This window comes from Labeo rohita, chromosome 21, assembly GCF_022985175.1.
Source record: "Labeo rohita strain BAU-BD-2019 chromosome 21, IGBB_LRoh.1.0, whole genome shotgun sequence".
NCBI lineage: Eukaryota > Metazoa > Chordata > Actinopteri > Cypriniformes > Cyprinidae > Labeo > Labeo rohita.
In genome coordinates, this window is record NC_066889.1 from 27,378,377 (window position 1) to 27,402,609 (window position 24,233).

Sequence of the window (24,233 nt, forward strand, 5' to 3'; positions counted from 1 at the left end):
TTTTTGTTTTTTTTGAACAATCATGTGTTTATATAACTGTGATGGTTGTTTTGGGGGGAAAACACATACATGCATATTAGCACATGATCATATAAACAGTGTTGGGCAGGTTACTTCCAAAATGTAATAGATTATATAGTACTAGTACTGTCTTTTAAAAGTAATTAGTTACATTACAATATTACTGTCTCTAAATTGTAATACGCTACACTACTTTTAAGTTACGTTTGAGTTGCTTTCACCAAAATATCCACAGAAGTATGACTAGGCATTATAAAACACCAAAATGTAGTTTATTGCTGCTCATTATACATCCAGTGGAGGGTAATGAGTTAGGTCTATATAGCATAAAATTATAAAATCATATTTAGATAGGCTACCGGTATGCAGGTCTACATTAACGTTACTTGTAGTTTAGGTTAAACACAGATAAGCACAAAATTATTACATTTTGCCGGCGCAATCAAACAACGGAAACAAACAACAAAAAAATCTGTCATTTTTGGTCATACAGATCATTCGAGACTGCAGTGTGTTTACTTTTATTTCTGTCATCTCGTTTTTCTTTCCATGAACATTTGACGAGTGCCGCGCCAGACAAACATGAACCAAACTCGTAACGAGTAATATTATTACCGATATTTGATTAGTAATGTATTATATTACTGCGTTACAGCAAAACGTAATATACATGTGTAATATTATTACTTTTGTAATATGTTACTCCCAACACTGCATATAAAGGACAATACCTGCTGCATTGCAGAGGTCAGTGTCACAGCAGTGAGTAGTTATTGGCTCTCCAGCAGGTTCACATGCAGGGGCACACTGTTTAGTTGTGACAGACACCTTAGAACCTCCTAATTTAAAAATAAAAACAAACAAACAACAACAAAAAAACATTAACATCTGTATACAGTAATAGGATACCAGTTCCATAAAATACTCCTCTTTTAATAGACAAATAATTGCAATTATGTGATGAGATTAAAAAATACAGTAACCAAATCAACCAGGAACCATATTATCACTTCCAATAAACTATGACTGTACATTTCCACATCAAACTGGACTTACCAATGGATTGTTCTATTGTTGTGCTTTGGCATTTGGAATATCCAACTCCACACATCTCCACTTTTGCCTCACAGCGACCCATAAGATCAGGTGTGCACGTGTAACACTTGAGAGAGTATCCTTAAAGACAGAGACAGACATATAGTGACCTCTCTATGTCTGCAAAATAATACATTATTAAATACTTGCTGTTTTTTGTACCTCCAGTGAGAAAAATTAGAAGAAGGCCAACAGGGACATGCAGATCCATCATGTGTCAGGAACAGAATGAAATAACTATGTTTCCATTCCTTTTATGTCTGTTCAGAAAGGGGTGGGTTTACTGAGAAACCTTTGTGAAGTTCTACACAAGCCTCTGACAGTTACTGTTACAAACCATATGGATTTTTGAAAAAAATCAAACATTCTGTTATGGCACACAGTTTAACGCATAATTTTATGATACAGTAGCTTTAAGGACAATTTTCAAATTGACTCTGCTCATGCTTCATGACTGAGAGTACTTTATAAAAAAAATTACAATGACTTGTTTTTCAGCACTGGAGTTGGAATAAACCTTTTTTTCTTATTCTTTTAACTTTTATATTATTTTGCCGAACCTTGCTATGTGTATTGCGTTATTATCACAGTTGCGACTTATCACAGCACTTACATATTATCCCTATTTTTTGGTTTTGATTGATTCTGTTGTCCTCATTTGTAAGTTGCTTTGGATAAAAGCATCTGCTAAATGACTAAATGTAAAATGTAAATATAGATGAAACACATAGGCTAGTGAAAAAGATACTGTGGGATTTTGTGTATTGAACATTGATCATAGAGAATATGCTAAAATATATATTTTTTAAAAAAGTTAATCTGTTCTGAGATCAGTATTAAGAGTTTTAAGATGTACCACTGGATTGTCAAAATACTAATAGGGTAATCAAAAAACTGTAATGTAAATTGCCACATTCACTTAAATGATTTACAAATTCTCTCCGTCTATGTTTCAGAAATAACACTAGCCTACTTTAAATGTTATTTTAATATTTACAGGCCCATTTTACATCCTGTACATTTTATACAGTTAAAGGGAAAGTTATTTATAATAATAATAATACATGGAAAAGAATAATGCAATTACATTAAAACACAATTCTGGAAAAGTGAAAAGTCTCCAGTAAATGTGCGATGTCAATAATAGCGAATGTGTTGTTTTTGTGTATGTGTACAAAAGATTATCTGCTGCCACATGGTGGTAAATGATGCTAAATACAGTTTTAAACATTCAAAAGGCTGTTACATTTTGCAGCAGGTCCAAAAGGGAAACAGTTCATGACAGACAAGTCACACCCTGCAGTTTATTTCCTGATTGAATGTCATAAAGCAAAATGAGTGTTGATTTTAGACAGTTTTTTATTTATTTATTTATTTATTTATTTATTTATTTTTACAGATGGTCAGGAAAGTACAATACCTGAAGCATATTCTGTATTACAGAGATTTGTGTTACAGCAGTAAGCATAGATCTTTCCAGTGCCGATGTTGATAGACCCACACTGTTTAATCTTCACTACAGATGTATTGTATGGAGTAACAACTGAAAGAAAGCAGAAAGAAAAGAAAGCTTAGTATATTACCACTAATGATTCATGTACTACTAATTTAAATATAATTTACATTTTGCAGGAGCAATTATAGCAGCATCTCCAACAGTCAATTATAACAATACATTTCAATCCATCATATTGCACTGTGACAAGGAAAAACTGGCTTAAAAGTGCCTGATTTTAAAAATAGAAATAAAAGGTGTGCTGATGTTGATGGACCCAGTTACACAATCACTTGATGAAATACATTCAATTCAATTCAATTCAAATTTATTTGTATAGCGCTTTTCACGATACATATCGTTGCAAAGCAGCTTTACACCAAATTGACATTTTTACAATATATGTAGTAGAGTAGTAGCTTGATGCACATATGGCAGAGATGTGTGGTAAAGATCAATTAATGACGTAATCAAACAGACAAAGAACACTATAAATTAGTAGCAGAATTCGGTAGTGCTGTATGTTTTCAGGGTTGGCATCATCTGAAGTCCTCTGTGGGGTTGGCATCATCTCTTCTTAAGTGTTCTGGATCCACACTGGAGCTTGTGAATTCCTCGTTACCATGGGATGTCAATCCCATGGCAAAAACAGAGAACAAATAGGAACATAATTAGCGTAGCTGCTGTTCAAACTAAGAAAAGGAAGGTTTGTTAAACCAGAGCTAAAAGATTAATAATGAACATTTGATCAGATATAGCTGCAGGAAAAGTTTGAGATGCATTATTTGAATGCTTGGCTAAAAAGATGCGTCTTTAATCTAGATTTAAACAGAGACAGTGTGTCTGAACCCCGAACGTTATCAGGAAGGCTGTTCCAGAGTTTGGGTGCCAAATGTGAAAAAGCTCTACCTCTTAGTGGACTTTGCTATCCTAGGTACTACCAACAGTCCAGAGTTTTGCGACCTTAGGGAGCGTGATGGATTGTAGCGTGGTAGAATACTAGTTAGGTACGCAGGAGCTAAACCGTTAAGTGCCTTATAGGTAAGTAGTGCTATTTTGTAGCTGATGCGGAACCTAATAGGTAGCCAGTGCAGAGACTTTAAGATTGGGGTAATATGATCATACTTTCTTGACCTGGTAAGGACTCTAGCAGCTGCATTTTGGACTATCTGTAGCTTGTTTATTGAAGATGCAGGACAACCACCTAGTAGTGCATTACAATAGTCCAGTCTAGAGGTCATGAATGCGTGAACTAGCTTTTCTGCATCAGAAACAGGTAACATGTTTCGCAGCTTGGCAATGTTTCTAAGATGGAAGAATGCTGTTTTTGTAACATGAGAAATATGATTTTCAAAAGACAAGTTGCTGTCTAATATAACACCCAGGCTTTTGACTGTAGTGGAAGTAACACATCCGTCTAGTTGTAAATTGTAAGTCAAAAGATTCTGTGTATTGTTTTTAGGTCCAATAAGTAATATTTCTGTCTTATCTGAATTTAATAGCAGAAAATTGTTGGTCATCCAATCTTTTACATTTTTAACACACTCTGTTAACTTCGATAATTCAGAAGTTTCATCTGGTCTTGTTGAGATATATAGTTGAGTATCATCAGCATAACAATGGAAACTAATCCCGTGTTTTCTAATAATATTACCAAGGGGCAGCAAGTATATTGAAAATAGTAGAGGACCTAGAACAGATCCTTGTGGCACTCCATACTTTACTGGTGATAACTGAGATGACTCCCCATTTAAATAAACAAAGTGGTAGCGATCAGACAGGTAGGATCTAAACCATCTTAAAGCCTGCCCTTGGATACCTGCATAATTTTGTAGTCGATCTATTAGTATGTCATGATCTATAGTGTCGAACGCAGCACTAAGATCAAGTAAAACTAGCAATGAGATGCAGCCTTGGTCTGATGCAAGAAGCAAGTCATTAGTGATTTTAACAAGTGCAGTTTCTGTGCTGTGATGGGGCCTGAAACCTGACTGAAATTCTTCATAAATATCATTTTTTTGCAAGAATGAGCACAGTTGAGCAGATATAACTTTCTCTAAAATTTTAGACATAAATGGAAGATTAGAAATGGGTCTATAATTTGCCAGTTCACTAGGGTCTAGTTGTGGTTTCTTAATAAGAGGCTTAATAACCGCCAGCTTGAATGGTTTAGGGACATGACCTAAAGATAACGATGAGTTGATAATATTGAGAAGCGGTTCTTCTGCCACAGGTAACAATTCTTTCAGTAATTTAGTGGGTACGGGATCTAATAGGCATGTTGTTGGTTTAGACACAGTGATGAGTTTATTTAACTCTTCCTGTCCTATAGCGGTAAAGTACTGCAGTTTTTCTTTGGGTGCGACGAAAGAAGTTGACATATTAGATGCAGTATAATCTACACTGGTTATTGTATTTCTGATGTTATCTATTTTATCAGTGAAGAAATTCATAAAGTCATTGCTATTAAACTGTAAAGGAATATTTAGATCAGGTGGCGTCTGGTTATTTGTTAATCTAGCCACTGTGCTAAATAAAAACCTTGGATTGTTTTGGTTATTTTCTATGAGTTTGCGGATATGCTCAGCCCTAGCAGCTTTTAAAGCCTGTCTGTATCTGGACATACAGTTTTTCCATGCAATTCTAAAAACTTCCAAGTTAGTTTTTCTCCATTTGCGCTCAAGATTGCGAGTTTCTTTCTTGAGGGAATGGGTATTACTGTTGTACCATGGCGCAATACGTTTTTCTCTAACTTTTTTCAATTTGATGGGGGCAACAGCTTCTAACGTATCGGAGAAGATGGTGCCCATATTGCTAGTCATTTTGTCTAGATCCTGTGTATTAAGGGGTACACAGAGCAGTTGAGATAAATCAGGCAGGTTATTTGTAAATCTATCTTTGGTGGCTGGAACAATAGTTCTGCCAAGACGATAACGTGGAGCCATATAGTTAATATCAGTGATACGCAGCATGCACGATACAAGGAAATGGTCAGAAACATCATCACTTTGAGGTACGATATCTATATCAGTAAGATCAATTCCATGCGATATAATTAAATCTAGCGTATGATTAAAACGATGAGTGGGCCCGGTGACATTTTGCTTGACTCCAAAAGAGTTTATTAGGTCAGTAAACGCAAGTCCTAACGCATCATTTGTATTATCAACGTGAATGTTAAAATCTCCGACAATTAGCACTTTATCAAAATTAACCAATAGTTCTGAAAGGAATTCTGCAAATTCTTTTAGGAAATCTGTATATGGCCCTGGCGGTCTATACACAGTAGCTAAAACAAGAGATAGGAGAGATTTCTTTTGCATATCTGGCAGAGTAACATTAAGCAAAAGTATTTCAAATGAATTAAACCTGTATCCTGTTTTCTGAGTAACACTGAGAATATCACTATATATTGTTGCAACACCACCACCACGACCACTCTGACGGGGCTCATGTTTATAATAGTAGTTTGGTGGAGTGGATCCATTTAGACCAATATAATCATTAGGTTTTAGCCAGGTTTCGGTTAAGCAGAGTACATCAAAACTATTATCTGTGATCATTTCATTCACAATAACTGCTTTCGGTGCAAGTGATCTAATGTTTAGCAGCCCAAGCTTTAAAAATGGTTTCTGTTCGTGTATTTTGCTTTTTTCTGGTTTAATTACGATCAGATTTTTTCTAGATCCTGCATTAAATTTATGTTTTGATCTCACTATTCGAGGAACAGACACAGTCTTTATAGATTGGACAGTGCAAGTACTATCATTTAAGCGTTCAGAACAAAAGCCATCGTAGCAATCATTTGAGAATGTACTTACTAGTCAAATGGAGCGTAGCGTCCTGGAGATGTTGTCCGACAGCAGCTCCGCTCCGACTCTGCTGGGGTGCAGGCCATCAGCACGGAAAAGCCTAGGACGTTCCCAGAAAAGATTCCAATTATTAACAAAGAGCAGTTTCTGTTCTTTACACCATGTCAGTAACCATTCATTTAGAGCAAGAAGTCTACTGAACTTTTCGTGCCCACGTCGATACGTGGGAAGCGGTCCTGACACGATGATCCTCGTCGCGGGCGACGTGCTGCGAACCGTCTCGATCAGGCTGCTGAAGTCCCTCTTCAGAACCTCCGTCTGCCGCAGCCTGGTGTCGTTCACCCCCGCGTGCAGGACGATCGCGCCGACGCTCTCGCCGTCCTTCAGGATTGCGGGTATCTGCGCAGAAACATCGAGAACGCGAGCACCAGGAAAACAGTGGGTGTGGACTTTACCTTTAGCTAAAGTAGCACGTACGTACCGGACAATGGAGTCTCCGACGATCACAGCGTCGCGTTCCGTCTCGCGAAGGGGAGCGAAGCGGTTCCGGGTGGAGATCTCGAAGACCGGAGGCGGCGGAGGGGGCGAGGTCCTCGGCCGGGGCCTGGCTCGCGTCTTCCGCTGCTGCTGCACCCAGGGTCCGTGGTGTCCCGGCGCCGGAGTGAAGGACATCTGGGAAGATCGCGTCCAGGGTGCACGGGACCTGTGCAGAGAAGCACACGGAGTAGAGGTGGTCAGAGTGTTAGTATCGCGCTGTATAACGTTACTCACCCGGGAGGACTCCAGAGCGGCCCTCCGCTCTCTCAGCTCCGTCTGCCGCACCAACAGCTCCTGAATCTGCTTCTCCACGGCCTCCAGCTCGAGCTGCAACGAGTGCAGCTCGAACGTGTCCTCACCTGCACTCAAAGGTGGACACAAATTCGCCATTTAAAGCAAGTAACAGTGAGTAAACAATGGTAATGTGTGTAAATAGTGTGTAAACAATGCAAGCAGGATTAGCGGCAACCACGCTGGTGCTGCTAACGGGCTATAAGCTAGCAACTCGGGAAATCAAACAAAACTAGTTATAACAAAGTAATCCGGATGTTTTAGTTGTAAAATACAACAGGGGGTATATTCACACGTTATAAGAAACGAAAATGATGGTGTATAAATTTGATTTTAAATTGAAAAACAGACAATAAGAAATCTACTTGCAAAACAGAAAGAAAAGACAAACTTTGTAATATAAAAATGAGAGAGCCACAGACCACTCATAAATTTGTTCCATGCAATATACGTTTTCCCACCTTAACACAATAGATACCGTATCAATGTATTTTACCTAATATAAGTTACACCAGAAAACAACATATAAAACACATACTGGTTTGGAAGGACACGAGGGTGAGTACATGAGCTTTTGAGTGAATGACCCCTTTACACTCAAACTGATGCTCAAAATTCTTAACCAGCAGCACCACTTTAGTTTATTTTTTTTAGGTGAGATATACATCTGTGCAATATAAACCATTGACGGTTAGACTGTAGTTTAGACTTTTCTTAGAAACTTTTCACTTAAATATATTGTTGCAACAGCAAAGAATTCAAATGGGTGCAGTTCAGCAGAATGACCTACACCTGCACACAGAGGGTGTTCATTTGATTGATTGATGTGGGGAGAAGAAACATCCTGTTTAAAGTAAGAAATAAGTTCTTACGTTTGAGGCAGATGCTGCAGTGTTACTGTGTTTTGTACTGTTGCAATGAAACTAATCTGAAAGTTGTAATAAAAAAATACAGTGGAAAAATAAATAAAACAATAAGAGAAATTATATGTCTAGACTCTAACAAAAATAAAGGTGACAAACATTGGAATGATACAGAAGCAGTGGAAAAATACTAAAGTAAGGAAAAATGTAATGCAAATATGTACAATGGTAGACAAGTAATGTACATAATTTTTGCATGTTTAAGATGAGCTGAAATGAGCTTTAAACTGAAACAAACATATGTAACTTTATCAACAGGTCTGGGTTAAATTATATCACTTGTGACATACAAAGAAAATAATGCATACTTTGATATTTTAATATAACATACTATAATGTTTTACAATTTTTTATATGATAATGAAATAATGTTAACGCTAGTTGAATCACTGACACATCTTTCCCCCAATCCATCATGCTGAGGGGAAAAAAATAGCATTTTAAATGGCAAGCGATAAAACATGATATTTGATTACACAAGGTATCATTTGCCCTTTCTGACATGCATTTGGAATACAATACTTTCCTTTTAATTAACAAGTAAAATATTATGTCCTCCTCTTAAACATGCAAAATTTATGCATATTATTTGTCTATACCATTGTACAAATTTGCCTTCCATTTTTTCTTATTCCTTAACTTATTTTCCCCCTGCTTTTATCTGGTTTCAGCATGTAGTCTCTCTGTATTTGTTTATCTTGATATATACCTTCTCTTACTGTTTTCTTATTTATTTTGCATTGTTCTTCTTTATTATTATTTTCATAGTAGTTTCTCTTGCATATGTCAAAATGTCAACATGGTACAAAAAATAGTAACTTTGTTGCCACCTAAACTGAGAGAAACATAATGAGGTAATTCCACAAAACCGGTGCCTTTTGTGTCCCACACAAACACATTGAATTTTGTGTCCCACACAGACACATTGAATTAAACAAGTATTTGTTAAATTCAGCGTCTTTTTTTTAACACCATCTTTTGACAAAAACTAACCCTTTATCATAGTGATATAGCTCACATTCTTTAGCATGTAACTAAAATTGGTGTGAAAAGTAAAATCTCTTTCATGCATCTTTAGAACCAGAAACAGAAATAGATTCTTACTTTTGAGTTATGAAAGTTCTCTCAATGTGGGTGCTGCACAGTTACAGGTTTTTTTGTTTATTTGTTTTTTGGTACTTTGTTGACTGACATATGCAGAGAGAAACTAATATGAATAACAAGGCAGAACAGTGCAAAATAAATAAGGGAACAAAAACAACAAACAGAGAAACAGTATATCAAGATAAATTGGAGGGGGTAACAACATAGGAACAAGATAACGAATGGAAAAATAAGGAATAAGGAAAAATTGAAGGCAAATATGTTTAAATAATATGCATAATTTAATATGCATGTTTAAGAGAAGCACATAATATCTTCCTTGTTTGAAAACGAAAGTATTTTAATGCCAATTACATGTCAAACAGGGCATATGATGCCTTTTTATCAAATATCATATTCATGGTTTGCCATAAACAATGCTATTTTTGTCAGATTTAAGGAAAGATGTGCAAGTCATTCAACTTGCTTTAACATTTTCAACAAATTTTAAATGTTATATTTTATATTTAAAATTACCATGATCAAATATTAAAGTATAAATTATTTTCTTTGTATGTCACAAGTGAAATTATTTAATCTTTGTATAAAAGCTATCAAAAACGCTGATCAGAAAAACAGTTATATATTATAATAGTAATAGTTATAGAGTTATATATATATATAATAGTAATATATTGGTTTTAATTTGTTTTAGTTTAAACGAACCAAAATATGACTCTTGAGCACGATGATAAAAACTCCAAAGACTGCATAGACCTGCACCTGCATTCGCAGCGCCCTCTTGTGACCATAAGTTACACTTACATATTTGGCACCATTACCCTCTTCACCTGTAGAGGGAGCAAAAACATAAATTACAGCCACAGACTGATAAATCTGTAATTTACCAATAAAACAGCAGAAACTATATGTGTAATTTACAACTTAACATAGGCTAATAAAGAAAAATGCAAACAACATAATGATAATTATTATTTTCTTTTGAACAGAAAAAATGTATCTCTTTGTAAAATAGGGCAATATTGTTTGTGTTAAAAAGTTTGCCTTGATTAAAAATCTAATTCCAGGCAGCTAAAGAGACCTTTATGGCAAAGGTCTCTTTAGCTGCCTGGAATTAGATTTTTAAAGGCTTTACCCTACATTTATATAAGGGGACAAAGTGAGGGGGCTTTTATCCCAAATACTATGCTTTAACTTAACACTTCCTGAAAAATTACCACATTGAACAAAACTGGAAATCCTAACCAAATTATTTTTTCCAACATATGCATAATGATTTCAGAGATTATGATTGTAGCTGCATAAACCTGCAACATATTAGATCAAGTAAGCTCAGTAAACCTTTTGTCATTGCATGCGATGGTCTTGTTAACTAATTTTAATGACAAACAGGTGCTGGGCTCGCTGTCCCCCTCTCTCAACAATTGTGGTCAATAAAACAAAATGCATTTGAATTATAAATATTTTGACAATGTGTACAAAACAGTAACAAATTGCTCAAAACTTGGTGGGAAAAAATGTTTATTTTAGCATTGCTGTAGATGGTGTGCGTCTTAAACAAGCTTGAGGTCTTCTTAATAAATCATTTGAATTTTTTGGGCAGAATGCTGAACACATTCCATTTATTGATAGGCCTATTTGTGGTGCTCACTGCAGAACCAAATTGGTTAAATGGGTGGGCTTGACCTATTTATGTTTAGAGTTATGGTGTGTGGTTGGATCTTCAAGCTCCACCCATTACGTGCAGTACTTAAAATATTTCAGACTTTAAAGCATAACAACCTTGATAAATATAAACCCAGAAAGGAGGTGATGTAATATTGTTTCATAAAATAAAAAATCACATAAAGACACCAGAGATAGTACAGAGTGAATACAAGCTCTATATTCAGTACAGTGTGTCTCATTGTAGAATGTGAAGAGCTGCTGGACTCAGTGCAACAGGATGCAGGAGAGCAGAGAACAGAAGAGGAACAGGAAGCTGTGAGTGACACTCTGAGCACCGTTACACAGGTTCCCTGAACAGCATGAGATGACCTCTGGGCCGCTAACAATTGAATTACAAAGGTGTTGAGAGATACAGCCTTTCAAAACTCTTGGCTGGTCTCCGGAGGTCCCTGATGAAAAGACAGAAAACAAAGGTTGATTCAGTCCAAGCTAACAACTGGTATAATCTTCTATAATCATCAAATTAATGATAGTGAGACAAAAAATAATGACTTGAAACTTCTCTTTTTCCTTCAGGTTCTTAGGTGTTATTGTAATGCAGCCGTCTTCACTCTCTGAGCAACTCATTATATTTAAACAGCTCTTCTCATCACAATAGTAACATTTCTTTCCATTAGGGATCATAGTTCTGGGATCTACAGGAGGGAAAAAAAGTTGACTTTTAATATATTTTCTGTATAAAATATAACATCTAATGAAATGACAATCCATTAGCTGCTCTATTCAATTAAATAATGGCCGTCAAACTGCACCCTGCATTTTATTTCCTGTTTGAATGTCTTTTGGAAGTAAAATCAGTGTTAACTTAAAGAGAAGATATTCATTTGCATATGACCAGTAAATTACAATACCTGGAGTGTTTTGGGCATTACAAAGGTCAGTCTCACAGCACGCTACAACAGTTCTCATAATGCCATAATTAAGGGACCCACTAGGACAGTCAGCAGAACAGCCTTTGCCCCTTACCGTAGTAGTATGGCCACCTAAAAACGACAATGATACAGGAAAGGCCAGTTCAGCTGCACATTATATTAACTGACAATATATTTATAAATATGTCGAAGTAGAAACACGTAACGACAGTTAAAAACAAACAAAAAATCTCACAGCCTGTTTGAAATTTCATTTTATACATTTTTAATACAAGTTAGCATAGCATTTTGAGAAAAAAAAATCAATAGCAGATATTCAGAATATATAAATTCCATCAGAATAAAATAAGTAGAAGTTCTACGAGTTGCAGCTCCAGTAAATTATAGCAGCATCTGCATCAGTCAAACAGTAAATTTCAATCAATCATACTAAACTTACCAGACTGTAGCAATGATGTGGAACTCATACACTTGGCAGATTCACTGTGACATGTTTCTACAATTTGAGATGAACAAGAATCATCCCGATTTCTGCACTGATAACACTGGAGAGAGTGTCCTTTAATAATAAAGAGAGAGGGGTTGAAAGTAAGACATCAATTATCTCTATTTTTACGCAATATAAATTCAAGCTATATTTGTCTTCATACCTTCAGCGAAAAGAACGAACAGAAGAAAAACTGAGGTTTGCAGATCCATCTTTGATCAAGAGGTGAATGAGATAATGTCTGTTTCAGCAACCATTTTATAGCTCATCAGAAGGGGAGGGTCTTCATGAGGAAATGACAATTTAAGAGAAATAACTTTGAAAAGGTCTATTTAGGTCAATTTGTTAACAGTAATCACGAAATTGATCACTCTGAGTCTACTTTGCAATGAGAAGAATCAGATTTAAAAAGGGCCTGATTTCTGGACACAGAACTGATGGAGGTTTTTCTTTCTAAGGGCCTAAAGCATTACTATGCATGTAACACCAGTCTTAAATAAATAAGAGGCATTGTTTTCTGTAACATGCAAAATTTTCCCCGTTATTGATACCCCAGTTTAACAGATGAGTATAAAAAATGTATTGATAATTATTATTTCCTTTTAAACAAATAGTTCTCTACCAGATAAAAGTCATGAAAGTGAAGTCTCAGTGATGTCAGATAAAAGATGTATTGGCAGCAAAGGGAGGATCAACTCCCTATTAAGCCTATTATGGTTTTGAACTAATTTAAACAACTGGAACATTTGAGTGTTCAGGTGTTCACATGCTTTTGGCCATACAATGTGTCATTTTGAACTATCACATATAAATGGCAGTATTATAATTATTTTGTAGTAGCTTTTTTTCTGAGGCTCAGACATACATTAAACAAAGAGTTTACCAAAATAACAAAATCACCTTGATGACCTTCAGCAAAACTTAAAATCCTAAACAATTTATTTGTCTGAACATATGTATGATCATATCAGGCATTCTCAATTGCTACATAAACCTAAAGCATGCTAGGTCAATGCATGCAATGACCAACTCATTTTTCATTGCATAGTGAAATGGGAGTTGTGTGTTTTTTTGTTTGTTTGTTTGTTTGTTTGTTTTTTTGCATAGTGTTGCACAGTGTTTTTTGAAAAAAAAAACAAACAAAAAAAAAAAATATATATATATATATATATATATATATATATATATATATATATATATATATAAAGCTTTAATATCTTGGAAGTCTTTATCCCTGTATGATAGACAGTCTATATTTCAGAGAACAAATTTTAAACTTTTACCATATGAAAGATCTCAGAATAACAATTTACCATATGAAAGATCTCAGAATAACATGAAAAAAGTGTTTGCTGTGTGTCACAGTGCAAATGTGGTCTGAATGTAGTCTGCGTGTAAATGTGTGGTGCATGTAAAATGTGTGAAATGAGTGTTTGTGGTTGTGTGGGTCACTAAATGGGAAAAACAAACACGGAAAACAATGTTTCTTGTAAGTCTCTTCTGCATATGTTAAATGTTATTATTTATTTTAAAATATTGTAATGGTTTAGTTTCATTTGGTAATATTGTAACTATACTGTTTAAAAGGAAGCGTATATAAATGTGTGCACTGAATTCCTGCATTTGTAGTAGCTCTTCATGTACAAGTGGATCATATTTGTGCTTGTGGGTTAGGATGCACATTCTGAGAAGCAGGTTACACTTTTTTTGTTTGTTTGTTTGTCAAGTGTACTTTATGTTCTATTGTTCATTTGCTGTTTACATTTTCTTGGTGTTTTTTTTAATTAAGTAATTTTTAATTTTTTTATTTTATTATTTTTTTTTTTTATGTATTTATTTTTTTAATGAAACCTAGATAAGTTCGTCAAGACAAAACTGTTGTTGGCTGGTTGCTGGTAGGCATTCTGACTTGTTTCTAGGCATTGTTAATGACTAATTTTACTGCAACATTCCAGAGAACCCAATCAAACAAATGTAACAAAAATATTTTCTTTGTCATTTATTTATTCAGGAAAATTATCCAATATTACATATCTGTGAGTGGCAAAAGTATGTGAATCTCTAGAATTCGCAGTTATTTAAAGGTAAAATCAAAGTCCATCTGTTTAGAGGTGTTTTCATTTAGTGAAATGACTATCAAGTGTCATTGCCTGCCCTGTTTTATTTAAAGAGCAGGGATCTATCATAGTTTCATCATGTTTGTGGAAGTGAATCAGACAGACTGTGTACAGATGAAAAAATTCAAGACCACTGTATACCCTCCCCAGGAGTGATTGACCAGTAAAGATCACTCCAAATGCAAGATGTGTAATAGTCCACGAGGTTGCAAAGGACCCCAGGGTAACTTCTAAGCAACTAAAGGCCTTTCTCACATTGGCTAATGTTAATGTTCATGAGTTTATTGTCAGTAGAACACTGAACAAGCATGGTGTGCATGGCAGAGTTGCAAGGAGAAAGCCGTTGCTCTCCAAAAAGAATTGCTGCCAATCTCAAGTTTGCTAAAGATTACGTGGACAAGCCAGAGGGCTTTAGGAGAAATGTTTTGTGGACAGATGAGACCAAAATAGAACTTTTTGGTTTAAATGAGAAGCATTACGCTTAGATAAAAAGGAAAACACTACATTCCAGCATAAGAACCTTATCCCATCTGTGGAACATGGTAGTGATAGTATCATGGTTTGGGCCTGTTTTCAGTATACCTTGAAATCAATCATATCAGAACACCAAATCTAGAAAATACAAGCTCTATATTCACTACAGCATGTCCTATTGTAGAATGTGTAGAGATGCTGGATTCAGTGCAGAGCACAGAGAACAGCAGAGGAACAGGAAGCTCAGAGTAGCATTCTGAGCACTGTTACACAGGTTCCCTGAACATCACCAGCTGATATTGCAGCATCACAAAAGTTTTAGAAACACAGCCTTTTAGAATCAGTGACTGGCCTCCAAAGGGCCCTGATGAAAAGAAAACTGAGGTTAAGTCTAAGCTGGAAATTGGTAGGCTAATTGTGATCTGTATTAAAATCTCAAACATAAGAGAGAATTTTTGTTTCCAGATTCTCACCTGTTGCTGCAAGGCAGTGGTCTTTATCCCTGAGCAGCTCAATATGTTTAATCAGCTCTACCCATCACAACAGTAACATTTCTTTCCACTGGGAGAATTAGAGGGATCTACAGGACAAAAAAGTATTATTTTCTGTACAAAATACAACAATGAATATTATTAGCTCAGTTCACAACAGACAATCTGCACTCTCTATTTACTGATCCTTCAACATGTTTTAGCTTGTTGCAACAATACATGATACTGAAGCGACAAAAGAATGCAAACTAATCTTGACCTGATTACTAAATAACTGCCCATTGTTGCCACCCACTGTATTTTATATCTTAAACTGAAGTCTAAATAATTAATCTGAAATTTTGTTTAGACATACTTAAAGGGGTCATTGGGTGCCCATTTTCCACAAGTTGATATGATTCTTTAGGGTCTTAATGAACAGTCTATAAAATACTTTGGTTAAAAAAATCTCAATGGTAGTGTAAAACAACACCCTTTTTACCTTGTCAAAATGAGCTCTGCAAAAATCATCCCATTCGAATGGATTGTTCCTTTAAATGAAAATGAGCTCTGCTCGCCCCGCCGCATATAGCGCATTTAGCTGCGAGACTAGCTAACTAGCAGGTTATTAGGAAAGCTGATTGCACAGATAAAAAAAAACTTATACTCATTTCTACTGTATAGGTAAAGCTGGATCATGAATCATTTGCAGGAACATAGATGCATTTATGTAGATCAGGAGGCGCATTCCCGTTCACAAACAAATGTAATCTACTGCATCTTTAGCGGCTCAGTTGTCAGGAGTAAATAATGACCACAGCAACACAACACCTCAATCACTCAGTCTGAGATATTCTTGTCTAATTTACATCCCTGCTCCGGCATCGAAACAATGGAGGTCGGACTGTTACAGCTAATTTAGAGCGGGTCTGAGGTAAGACACTCATGTCATTCAACTATTGTGGGAGCGGCTCACACCAACAGGTATCTGAGAACGGCTCGATTTGAAAACGGGGATATTATTTTTACAAATTAAAAACCACTGCATGGATTTTTATCATTATAGGGTAGATGTGTACATACACTGCCAACACACAATATTCAAACAACATGTTAAAGTGAACTTTGCATCCGATGACCCCTTTAAATCTTTTTTTTGTCAAGCCTCCTGTACCTTGCTGAAATAAAGCAGCCTGACCTATCAATTTCCTGTTTTTGTTTTTTTTTTCATTGGTGGTTAGTACTAGTTTGATCCTGATCTAGCTGGTATAAGAAAAGCAATGCAGTTCACCATCTGAAAGCATGTTCTTAAACATGTTCTAAAACATGAATGTTATGTTACTGGGTAAGAACTCTGACCGTTTGTGGTTAAAGAGATAATTCACCCAAAGTAGAATTTCCTTGTGGCAAATTCCATCCTTTTTCTGTTAGCAGCAGTGTTATAAGTACACCACTTCTTTCACAAAGAGAAAAATTAATTCCCTTATTAGACATCTCTTTGTCATTAACTGACAGTAACTTATTCAAGCTCAACTTCCTGTTTGATAAAATATATGTTTTATTTCTGTCTTTCTGCACTTTCTCATAAAGACCCTCCCCTTTCGATGAGCTATAAATTGAGCACAGAAACAGACATGTTATCTCATTCACCTCCTGATCAAAGATGAATCTGCCAATCTCAGATTTTCTTCTGTTCATTCCTTTCACCGCAGGTATGAGTTGCTTTTTATATTGTTGCTGGGTACAAATAGAGATTATTGGATGCCTCACTTTCTCTCTAATTTTCTTTTTGTATTACTGAAGGACACTCTCAGTACTGTTATGAGTGCCTGACGGATTATTGTATAGAAAAAACGGTGAGATGTCCTATTAGTTCTTCTGGGTGCATGAGTTCAACAATAGTATTAGAAATGGGTAAGTCCAATATGGTGCAGTCCATCAATTTACTGATGGACTGCTATAATTTACTAGTGCTGCGACAGTGGAAATGTAGCTTAGCACTAGAGTACTCATTTTCCTGGTGGAACTTGTGAATTAAATCACAGAATATTCTCAATAGATTTGTTTTGTCTCAGAATTTTTTGTATTTTCTCTTAATTCGCCACATTATCTTTTTTTCTTTGTGTTTTAGGTGATATTAGCTGTTCAGGGAGTGAAGACCACTGCATTAAAGCAACAGGTGAGAATCTGCTGCTCACATATACAAATGACCAACTCATATACCAACTCAAATACAAACGTTTGTTTTCTTTCTTTTCATCAGCGAATTCAAAGGCCGGTCAATGGTTGTAAAAGGTTGTGCCTCAAAATCAGTTTGTAATACTCCAACATCTACTGCAATTAAGGACATCTCATGTTGTTAGGAAAACTTGTGTAATGATGCTAAGTGTCACTCAGAGCTTCCTGTTCCTCTGCTGTTCTCTGCTCTCCTTCATCCTGCTGTACTGAATCCAGCAGCTCTTCACGTTCAGACACGCTGTACAGAATATAGGCCTGTTCACACAAAGGTTGATAACTATAAAGATAACGATATAGTTTTAAAACTCGTTCTTAGTATTAAAGAATAGCAGAGTCCATACGATAAAAACATTGACACCTAATCAGAATCAATCCTGTTATCACAAGCTCGAGAATTTAATGCGAGAGATGCGTAGAATAAACAGTGTGGAGACTAATATAGTTATCCTTATATTTATCGTTCTTGATGTGACAGGCCTTATAGAGCTTGGCTGTGTACAAATTCCAAAATCGCATACTCTAATAGGTCATTTTTGAATAAGTAATTACTTTGTAGCCTGTATCCTCATGGGATAGTAAAGTGTCCATCGAATGCACACTTCAGAACCACAGCGAAAGTAGTAGGTACTTTTTTTCCCTACTCTTTTATGAGTACTGTGAATTCGGACATACTTCCTTTGTCACATACTGCTTTTTGCCTACTGTATGGGAAGTATGCGATTTCAGATAGTGCTGTCAAGTGATTAATCACGATTAATCGCGATTAATCACATCCAAAACGTTTTTGGTTACATAATATATCTGTGTGTATTGTGTATATTTATTATATATATATAAAAAACACACACATACAGTATATATTTTGAAAACATTTACATGTATATGGTTTTATTCATAACATTAGTATTATATATAAATATATTTAATATATAAACATAACATATTTTTCTTAAATATATCGATGCATGTGTGTGTATATATATATATATATATATATATAATTAATATATACAGCGCACACACACATATATTATGTAAACAAAACATTTTTATTTTGGATCACTATTAATCGTTTGACAGCACTACTTTATACAACAGTTCTTGAGAGGATATTCACTAATATCGCCATGAGGACTGTTAGGTTTGGCTGAGGGCAAAGTCTCTTTATACTTTCATATCAACTTTAATGCTGTATTAGAACTCTTTGCACTTTTGACTAAATTGCTTGGCAGCTTTTATGATGGCCGTTGTTGTTTATTTAATATTATTAATCAATAAATATTTGTTCTATAGAAATAATAGTAGTATTTAATAATAGTATTTGGTATTAACAAAATGCTGTGTGTGTGTGGGTCTGTGTGTTTGTGATGGTGATTTCAGATACGCCGTTAGATGGCGACAAGACTGTGTTTATGAGTTAGTCAGCAGTAAAGACTTTTATATTGAAAGAGAGTGAAACACTGTTGTAAAAAAAAGTTATTTTTACTTTCAATAACACCTTGTAAGATGCAACCCAGCACTGTCCTCGGAAATCACCCTTAACGTTACTAAGACAAAGATTGTTCCTCAGTGGACATTCAAACTAATAACAGATGCAGGTAATCACACTAGCTCAGTCCATATTCTCTCATAATACTCATACAACATATTAGTACAGTAATACAGCTTTTAATGAAGCAACAAAATGTTCCTTTGTATTTTACTTTTTATATGCTAAACCAGATTTTTTAACAGAAATATTTTTTCTCTATATAAAATGTTGATAGAGCAATATGATTAAGAGTAGAATAGAGAATAGAGTTTTGATTAAATACCTTTACCTTTACCCTACATGTCAATAGTGATATACAATTTGTCGTCTTAAGCAAATAGTGCTGTAAAATAACTGTGAAACATTTTCTTTTAAAAAGCATGGTTTTACATAGATTAAGTAAAGCTAAGTCTACTTTTTGTCATTGTATGCGATATATGTGTGTGTGTGTGTGTGAGAGAGAGAGAGAGAGAGAGAGAGATTCTGTGGTTGTGTGGTTATCACTGATTAGGAAAAACACGATGCTTCTTGCAAGTCGCTTCTGTGTGGCAAACAGTGTAAGAATTGAGGGGGGGCTTGAGGGCTCCCGGACCTCATGTAAGCATTAAGGGACCCCCCCATAACACTCAAAACAATATACGTGGGGGTTCCCTTGGTTTTTCAATAAAACCATAATTCTTCAAACATGAAACTAGTGAAAATGAAAATTTTCTCTCATCTCTTCCTTGTGATTTATTCCCTATCAAAGTTGGCTCAACTGTACAGTAGAGATGTCAGTTAAAGGGTTAAACAATAGCTAGACTGACTGTGCTCATTTAGAGTGTGTTCTTTTACTGCGTGATTCAGTCTAATAAAATGCATTTAAAATGTTCCCAAAATTCAAGGTATGGGGGCAGAAAATGTATATTCATATCATTTCATATAGTTAATATCACACGAAGAGAGACATTTTTGTCACAAAAATCACTAATGTGATATTGATTTTATACAACAGTTCAATAAACTAGAAGTTAACATTATCATTTTTTGAAAAATAATTTTAGATATCAGCATTCAACGTTTTAGGATTAAAATATCAGACATTATTTATACATTTAATGCATTCATGTCCTGCATTTAACAATGGGTAAAACCTCTGTCTGTGTTTTCTTTGCATTGAAAAGATGAATTTTGTTGATAATGCTTTTTATTTGTTTGGTAACAGTCTAAATGTCTTAATATTTTAATTGACTTCATTGATTAAGTATAAGAATTTGATGCAAAAGATAATGCATTCTTTTAGAAAAAAAAAAAAGAATAGAATAGGAAAAAGGAAAAAATCACTTTAAACTTGTTGGAAAATATTAATTTCTGCTGTGAACTGACCACACTGAATATGAAGAATATCAAGAACTATCAAGATCAAGAACATGGCAGTCTTGCAGCGCAACACACTCAGCAAAATACTGTCTGATTATCGTATAATTACCAATAAAATCTCTCAAAACATTGAGATATAATTTTTTGCCAATATCACAAATACCTTGAATCATATTTAGATAAGGTTCTATTTATTCATTTATTTTTTCAATTCAAACACTGGTGGTAAATACTGAAAATGTGAACCGTTTTGTTTTTATGTCATGTTACAATTCAGATAAAAAAGGTATGTTTTCAATTGTGCTTATTTGCCTACAATTTTTTTCTCGTCATAATATTTATGTAGTATTTTGTTTCATGTATTTAAATTACATATTTTTGAGTTCCTCAAATCATGATACCAAAGAACAGCAGAACAACAAAAAAGCTTTATTCAGTAATGCATAGCGTTACATAAAAATATGTATCATTCTGTTTTTGTGGTGGTCTTTGCCCCAGCTGTAGATTATGAAGTGCAACTGGACTCACTGAAACAGGAAGTAGAAGAGGAGAGGAGAAAACAGCAGGTGGAAGCTTCCCTTGTACACTCCATCTGATCAAGACAATAAGGAAATTAGTGGGATAAAATGGAAAATGGAAATCAGCAAATGATCTTATAAGGGTCTATACCAGCTGCATTGCAGAGGTCAGTGTCACAGCACTGGATAGATAATCTCTCTCCAGTCTGTACCCGACCGGTCCCAGGGTAACAGAAAAGTGCACACCCTTTAGCTGTCACGGTGGAATCTGCAAAAAGGACACAGTTCTTCATTCATAAATTGATAATGAAATAATTCCAGAAAACATATATAGATATTTGTACTTAATATTATTTCTTTTAGTAGGCTATTGACAGATTTGATCAGCAATGACATATTACCACTTTCGCAATAACTGTAAATTTCCACATCAACTAGACTTACCAGTAGCAGTTGAACATTTGGAATATCCATGTGGACATGTCTGCACTTCTGCTTCACAGGAATCCTTCGCAGTAGATGTGCACGAATAACACTTAAGAGAGTATCCTTAAAGACAGAGACATTTAGTAACATCTTTTTGAACATCTTTGTATACCAAAAAAGACATTAAATACATTAAATAGGTTTTGTACCTCCAGTGAGAAAAAGAAAAGAAGAGCAACAGAGACACGCAGATCCATCATGTGTCAGGAACTAAATGAAATAAACGTGTTTCAGCTTCTTTTATATCTGTTCGTAAAGGGGTGGGTTTTCTGAGGAAATTTTGTGAAGTTCCGCACAAACTTGACACGCTCAAACATGATCAGTTTTAGAACTGTTAAACAATTAGTCGCGATTAATTGCATCCAAAATAAAAATTTATGCTATATGTGTGTACTGTGTATTTTTATTATGTATATATTAATACTCACACATACATGTATATATTTGTACTATATATATATATATATATATTAATACCGATTAATACAATCAGTTAAACGGTTTAAAAGGTCTTTTTTCCCCAGTAATTGATCAAAATACTTTTGCTGGATGATTAAAATAAAATAAACTTGCATTTTTGAGAGAGAAAAAAAGATAGATCGTCTAGGCCCATAAGTCGCATTTTATAATTATATTCTGAAGCCTATAAACATAGGCTAGGCTATTTTAGTTCCCCCTCACTCTATAAAAAATTCTTCAATTTAACAATATTCAGGAAAGAACAAGGATGTAAAATATAAGAAGCTAGGCTATATAAACGACAAGCCAAAATAAATTCATTAAGGCTAAAGTGAAACTGAAACTAATGTCGGGTCTCTGTATTTGAGATGTATTTGAATGCCAAAATATTCTTTATTACATAAACCTGGTTTTGTACTTCACTTGCATTCCAGTATCCACATAACACAAATGGTTTGGCGTGATATTACTTCAGTATGTTGATAACGATTAAGCAGTGTAATTTTTCCATATGTTTGGCTGACTGTATTTTATTATGATAATGGAAAGGCTTTTTCCTTCTAACAGTGGAAACGACTCCTTCTAGTCATACAGATAATCGAAACTGTAAACGGTTTGCTTTTGTTTGTGTACATTCACAATCTTTGTGCTTTTGCAAAATAAAGATCAAAATAGGATGACGCTTTTTAGCCGTCTTCCTTTCGCGCAGCACAAAAATGAACCAAAAACTCTGCATACTATAGCTACTTGTTGCACAGTTTTTTCTTTCGTTTTGTTTAATAAAAATATTTATTGTATAGGCCTATTCATTCATTATATATATAGCCTAGAAACAGGTGAATAAAGAAACAGGTGAATAAAGACTCACAATCGACGTTTAATGTTGAGAAATGATTATTTCAAGAAATGTAAAGCATTTTGTCTCGTTTGTGTATCTCGTGTTCTATGAGAGCTGTGTTTGTGAATGTCTAAATGTGTTTCATCTATTTGGCCACATTGTTTTGAACTATACTGCATAGCTGTGTTTTCGGATCAGGGCCGTCCCACGCATGGTTGGACGTGTTTATTGTGAACCTCAAAAAATAGATTTTTTTTTCTTCATTTTTAAAAAACGCCATTATTTTATTTGAAAAAATTAATTATTTTATTTTATTGACAAAATATTTTAATTTGTCGTGTTTATTTTTTTTCATTCGATCAGATAACATTTTAAGCTGTCATATGGTCATGTTACAACGTGCCCCTCACGTGTTACAATATACCCCACCTACGGGCATGTTGTCACTTTTCATTTCCTTTCTTTTGAGGTAAATAACGAAAAACGTATACACTGTAATTATGAAACAAAGCCACATATTTGTACAAGACAAGTGTGAAATTAACGTGGATAAAAAATTATACTCTGAACCCCACGTGGATTTACACAAACTGAGAAATTGTGTAAAAAAAAAGTGTTAGGTTGTGCCTTTATACTAACATGCACTACTGCTGGAACTTACATGTATTAAGTTGGCTAAATAAAACAGAGTAAAATTGTTTCATTCTTATTGTACCAACCTAATCTAATTGTGCAGAAAAGGATTTTTTTTTTTTTTTTTTTTTTTTTTTTTGTGCAGTTTCATTCATCATTATATGCACGAATTAACTAGTATCATTACTATAGTTACATATTCTTCACTGAACAAAGCAGCTAAATTTACTCCAACAGTTATAACCTGCCCACATTCTAAGCACAAGTGCCACTTCTCAGCACAATGGAAACCACAAACTTCAAAAGCTTTACAGAAACCTACATGTCCTATAACTGAACAGTAAACATATCTTTTCCAGAGAACTTTGTGGGTTTGGGGCATGGGGGTTTCTCGCTTGCAATAACTAATGAGCAATTTGCTGTGGTTACCAAGTGTAGTTTGTGCTGAGTTTGTAGGTGGCTTCATGGTGGTAACTAAATTAACTCTATTTGCAATGATGCACTAATGCCAGTAAAAACTAATATATTAACTAGTTCTCTAAATTACCAAGTTAAGTAACTACAAAAGCTCTAAAACTCTATTTATGTCTGTTTAGACAGACAGATAGATAGGGTAAATTGTTCTAATGTGGGACACCTAAGGTCTAGTGTTTGTAGGTCCCCTATAAATGCATGTGCCATTGAACTGTGGGTTAGCCAATCAAAAGACCTCTTAAATATCCAGTCATATATGAGGATGAGCAAT

At 34.9% G+C, this 24,233-nt stretch overlaps 3 protein-coding genes and 2 long non-coding RNA genes across 9 annotated transcripts; 1 reads left to right on the forward strand and 4 right to left on the reverse strand.

Moving 5' to 3' along the window:
- Positions 1-720: 720 nt before the first annotated feature.
- LOC127152194 (lymphocyte antigen 6B) lies at positions 721-1,365 on the reverse strand. The gene is made up of 3 exons (XM_051092693.1): positions 1,279-1,365; positions 1,078-1,197; positions 721-860 (listed from the first exon to the last, which is right to left on the reverse strand). The coding sequence occupies exons 1-3, from the start codon at positions 1,328-1,330 to the stop codon at positions 721-723; spliced, it is 312 nt and encodes a 103-aa protein (XP_050948650.1). The 5' UTR covers positions 1,331-1,365.
- A 1,664-nt stretch (positions 1,366-3,029) lies between these two features.
- LOC127152905 (uncharacterized) lies at positions 3,030-7,612 on the reverse strand. Of its 4 annotated transcripts, XM_051093800.1 has the most exons (4): positions 7,195-7,612; positions 6,905-7,126; positions 6,433-6,822; positions 3,030-3,225 (listed from the first exon to the last, which is right to left on the reverse strand). In XM_051093800.1, the coding sequence occupies exons 1-3, from the start codon at positions 7,348-7,350 to the stop codon at positions 6,436-6,438; spliced, it is 765 nt and encodes a 254-aa protein (XP_050949757.1). In that variant the 5' UTR covers positions 7,351-7,612; the 3' UTR covers positions 3,030-3,225; positions 6,433-6,435. The 4 variants fall into 4 exon arrangements, with proteins under 4 accessions (XP_050949757.1, XP_050949755.1, XP_050949754.1 ...); XM_051093798.1 differs by having other exon boundaries at positions 6,433-6,523; positions 6,626-7,612; XM_051093797.1 differs by having other exon boundaries at positions 6,433-7,612.
- A 3,229-nt stretch (positions 7,613-10,841) lies between these two features.
- On the reverse strand, positions 10,842-12,577 carry LOC127152195 (phospholipase A2 inhibitor CNF). Its single transcript, XM_051092694.1, has 5 exons — positions 12,529-12,577; positions 12,318-12,437; positions 11,858-11,989; positions 11,506-11,641; positions 10,842-11,325 (listed from the first exon to the last, which is right to left on the reverse strand). Exons 1-5 carry the CDS (start codon positions 12,575-12,577, stop codon positions 11,211-11,213), a joined length of 552 nt encoding a protein of 183 aa, XP_050948651.1. The 3' UTR covers positions 10,842-11,210.
- Positions 12,578-16,802: 4,225 nt separating this feature from the next.
- LOC127151999 (uncharacterized) lies at positions 16,803-21,540 on the forward strand. Of its 2 annotated transcripts, XR_007825017.1 has the most exons (4): positions 16,803-17,138; positions 17,230-17,340; positions 17,558-17,605; positions 17,690-21,540. It is a non-coding gene; the product is annotated as an uncharacterized LOC127151999 (long non-coding RNA). The 2 variants fall into 2 exon arrangements; XR_007825018.1 differs by lacking the exon at positions 17,230-17,340.
- Positions 21,011-21,664, reverse strand: LOC127152000 (uncharacterized). The gene is made up of 3 exons (XR_007825019.1): positions 21,517-21,664; positions 21,224-21,340; positions 21,011-21,146 (listed from the first exon to the last, which is right to left on the reverse strand). It is a non-coding gene; the product is annotated as an uncharacterized LOC127152000 (long non-coding RNA).
- Positions 21,665-24,233: the final 2,569 nt, after the last annotated feature.

What these genes read in the sequence shown, in the direction of transcription:
- LOC127152195 (XM_051092694.1), bottom strand. Translation starts at nt 12,577, where the DNA reads ATGGATCTGCAAACCTCAGTTTTTCTTCTGTTCGTTCTTTTCGCTGAA. An exon ending in CACATCATTGCTACAGTCTG is followed by an intron (nt 11,990 to 12,317) that starts GTAAGTTTAGTA and finishes TGTCGTTTTTAG; the next exon opens with GTGGCCATACTACTACGGTA. An exon ending in TAATGCCCAAAACACTCCAG is followed by an intron (nt 11,642 to 11,857) that starts GTATTGTAATTT and finishes TCCCTCCTGTAG; the next exon opens with ATCCCAGAACTATGATCCCT.
- LOC127152194 (XM_051092693.1), bottom strand. Translation starts at nt 1,330, where the DNA reads ATGATGGATCTGCATGTCCCTGTTGGCCTTCTTCTAATTTTTCTCACT. An exon ending in TCTAATTTTTCTCACTGGAG is followed by an intron (nt 1,198 to 1,278) that starts GTACAAAAAACA and finishes TCTGTCTTTAAG; the next exon opens with GATACTCTCTCAAGTGTTAC. An exon ending in AACAATAGAACAATCCATTG is followed by an intron (nt 861 to 1,077) that starts GTAAGTCCAGTT and finishes TTTTTAAATTAG; the next exon opens with GAGGTTCTAAGGTGTCTGTC.
- LOC127152905 (XM_051093797.1), bottom strand. Translation starts at nt 7,350, where the DNA reads ATGGCGAATTTGTGTCCACCTTTGAGTGCAGGTGAGGACACGTTCGAG.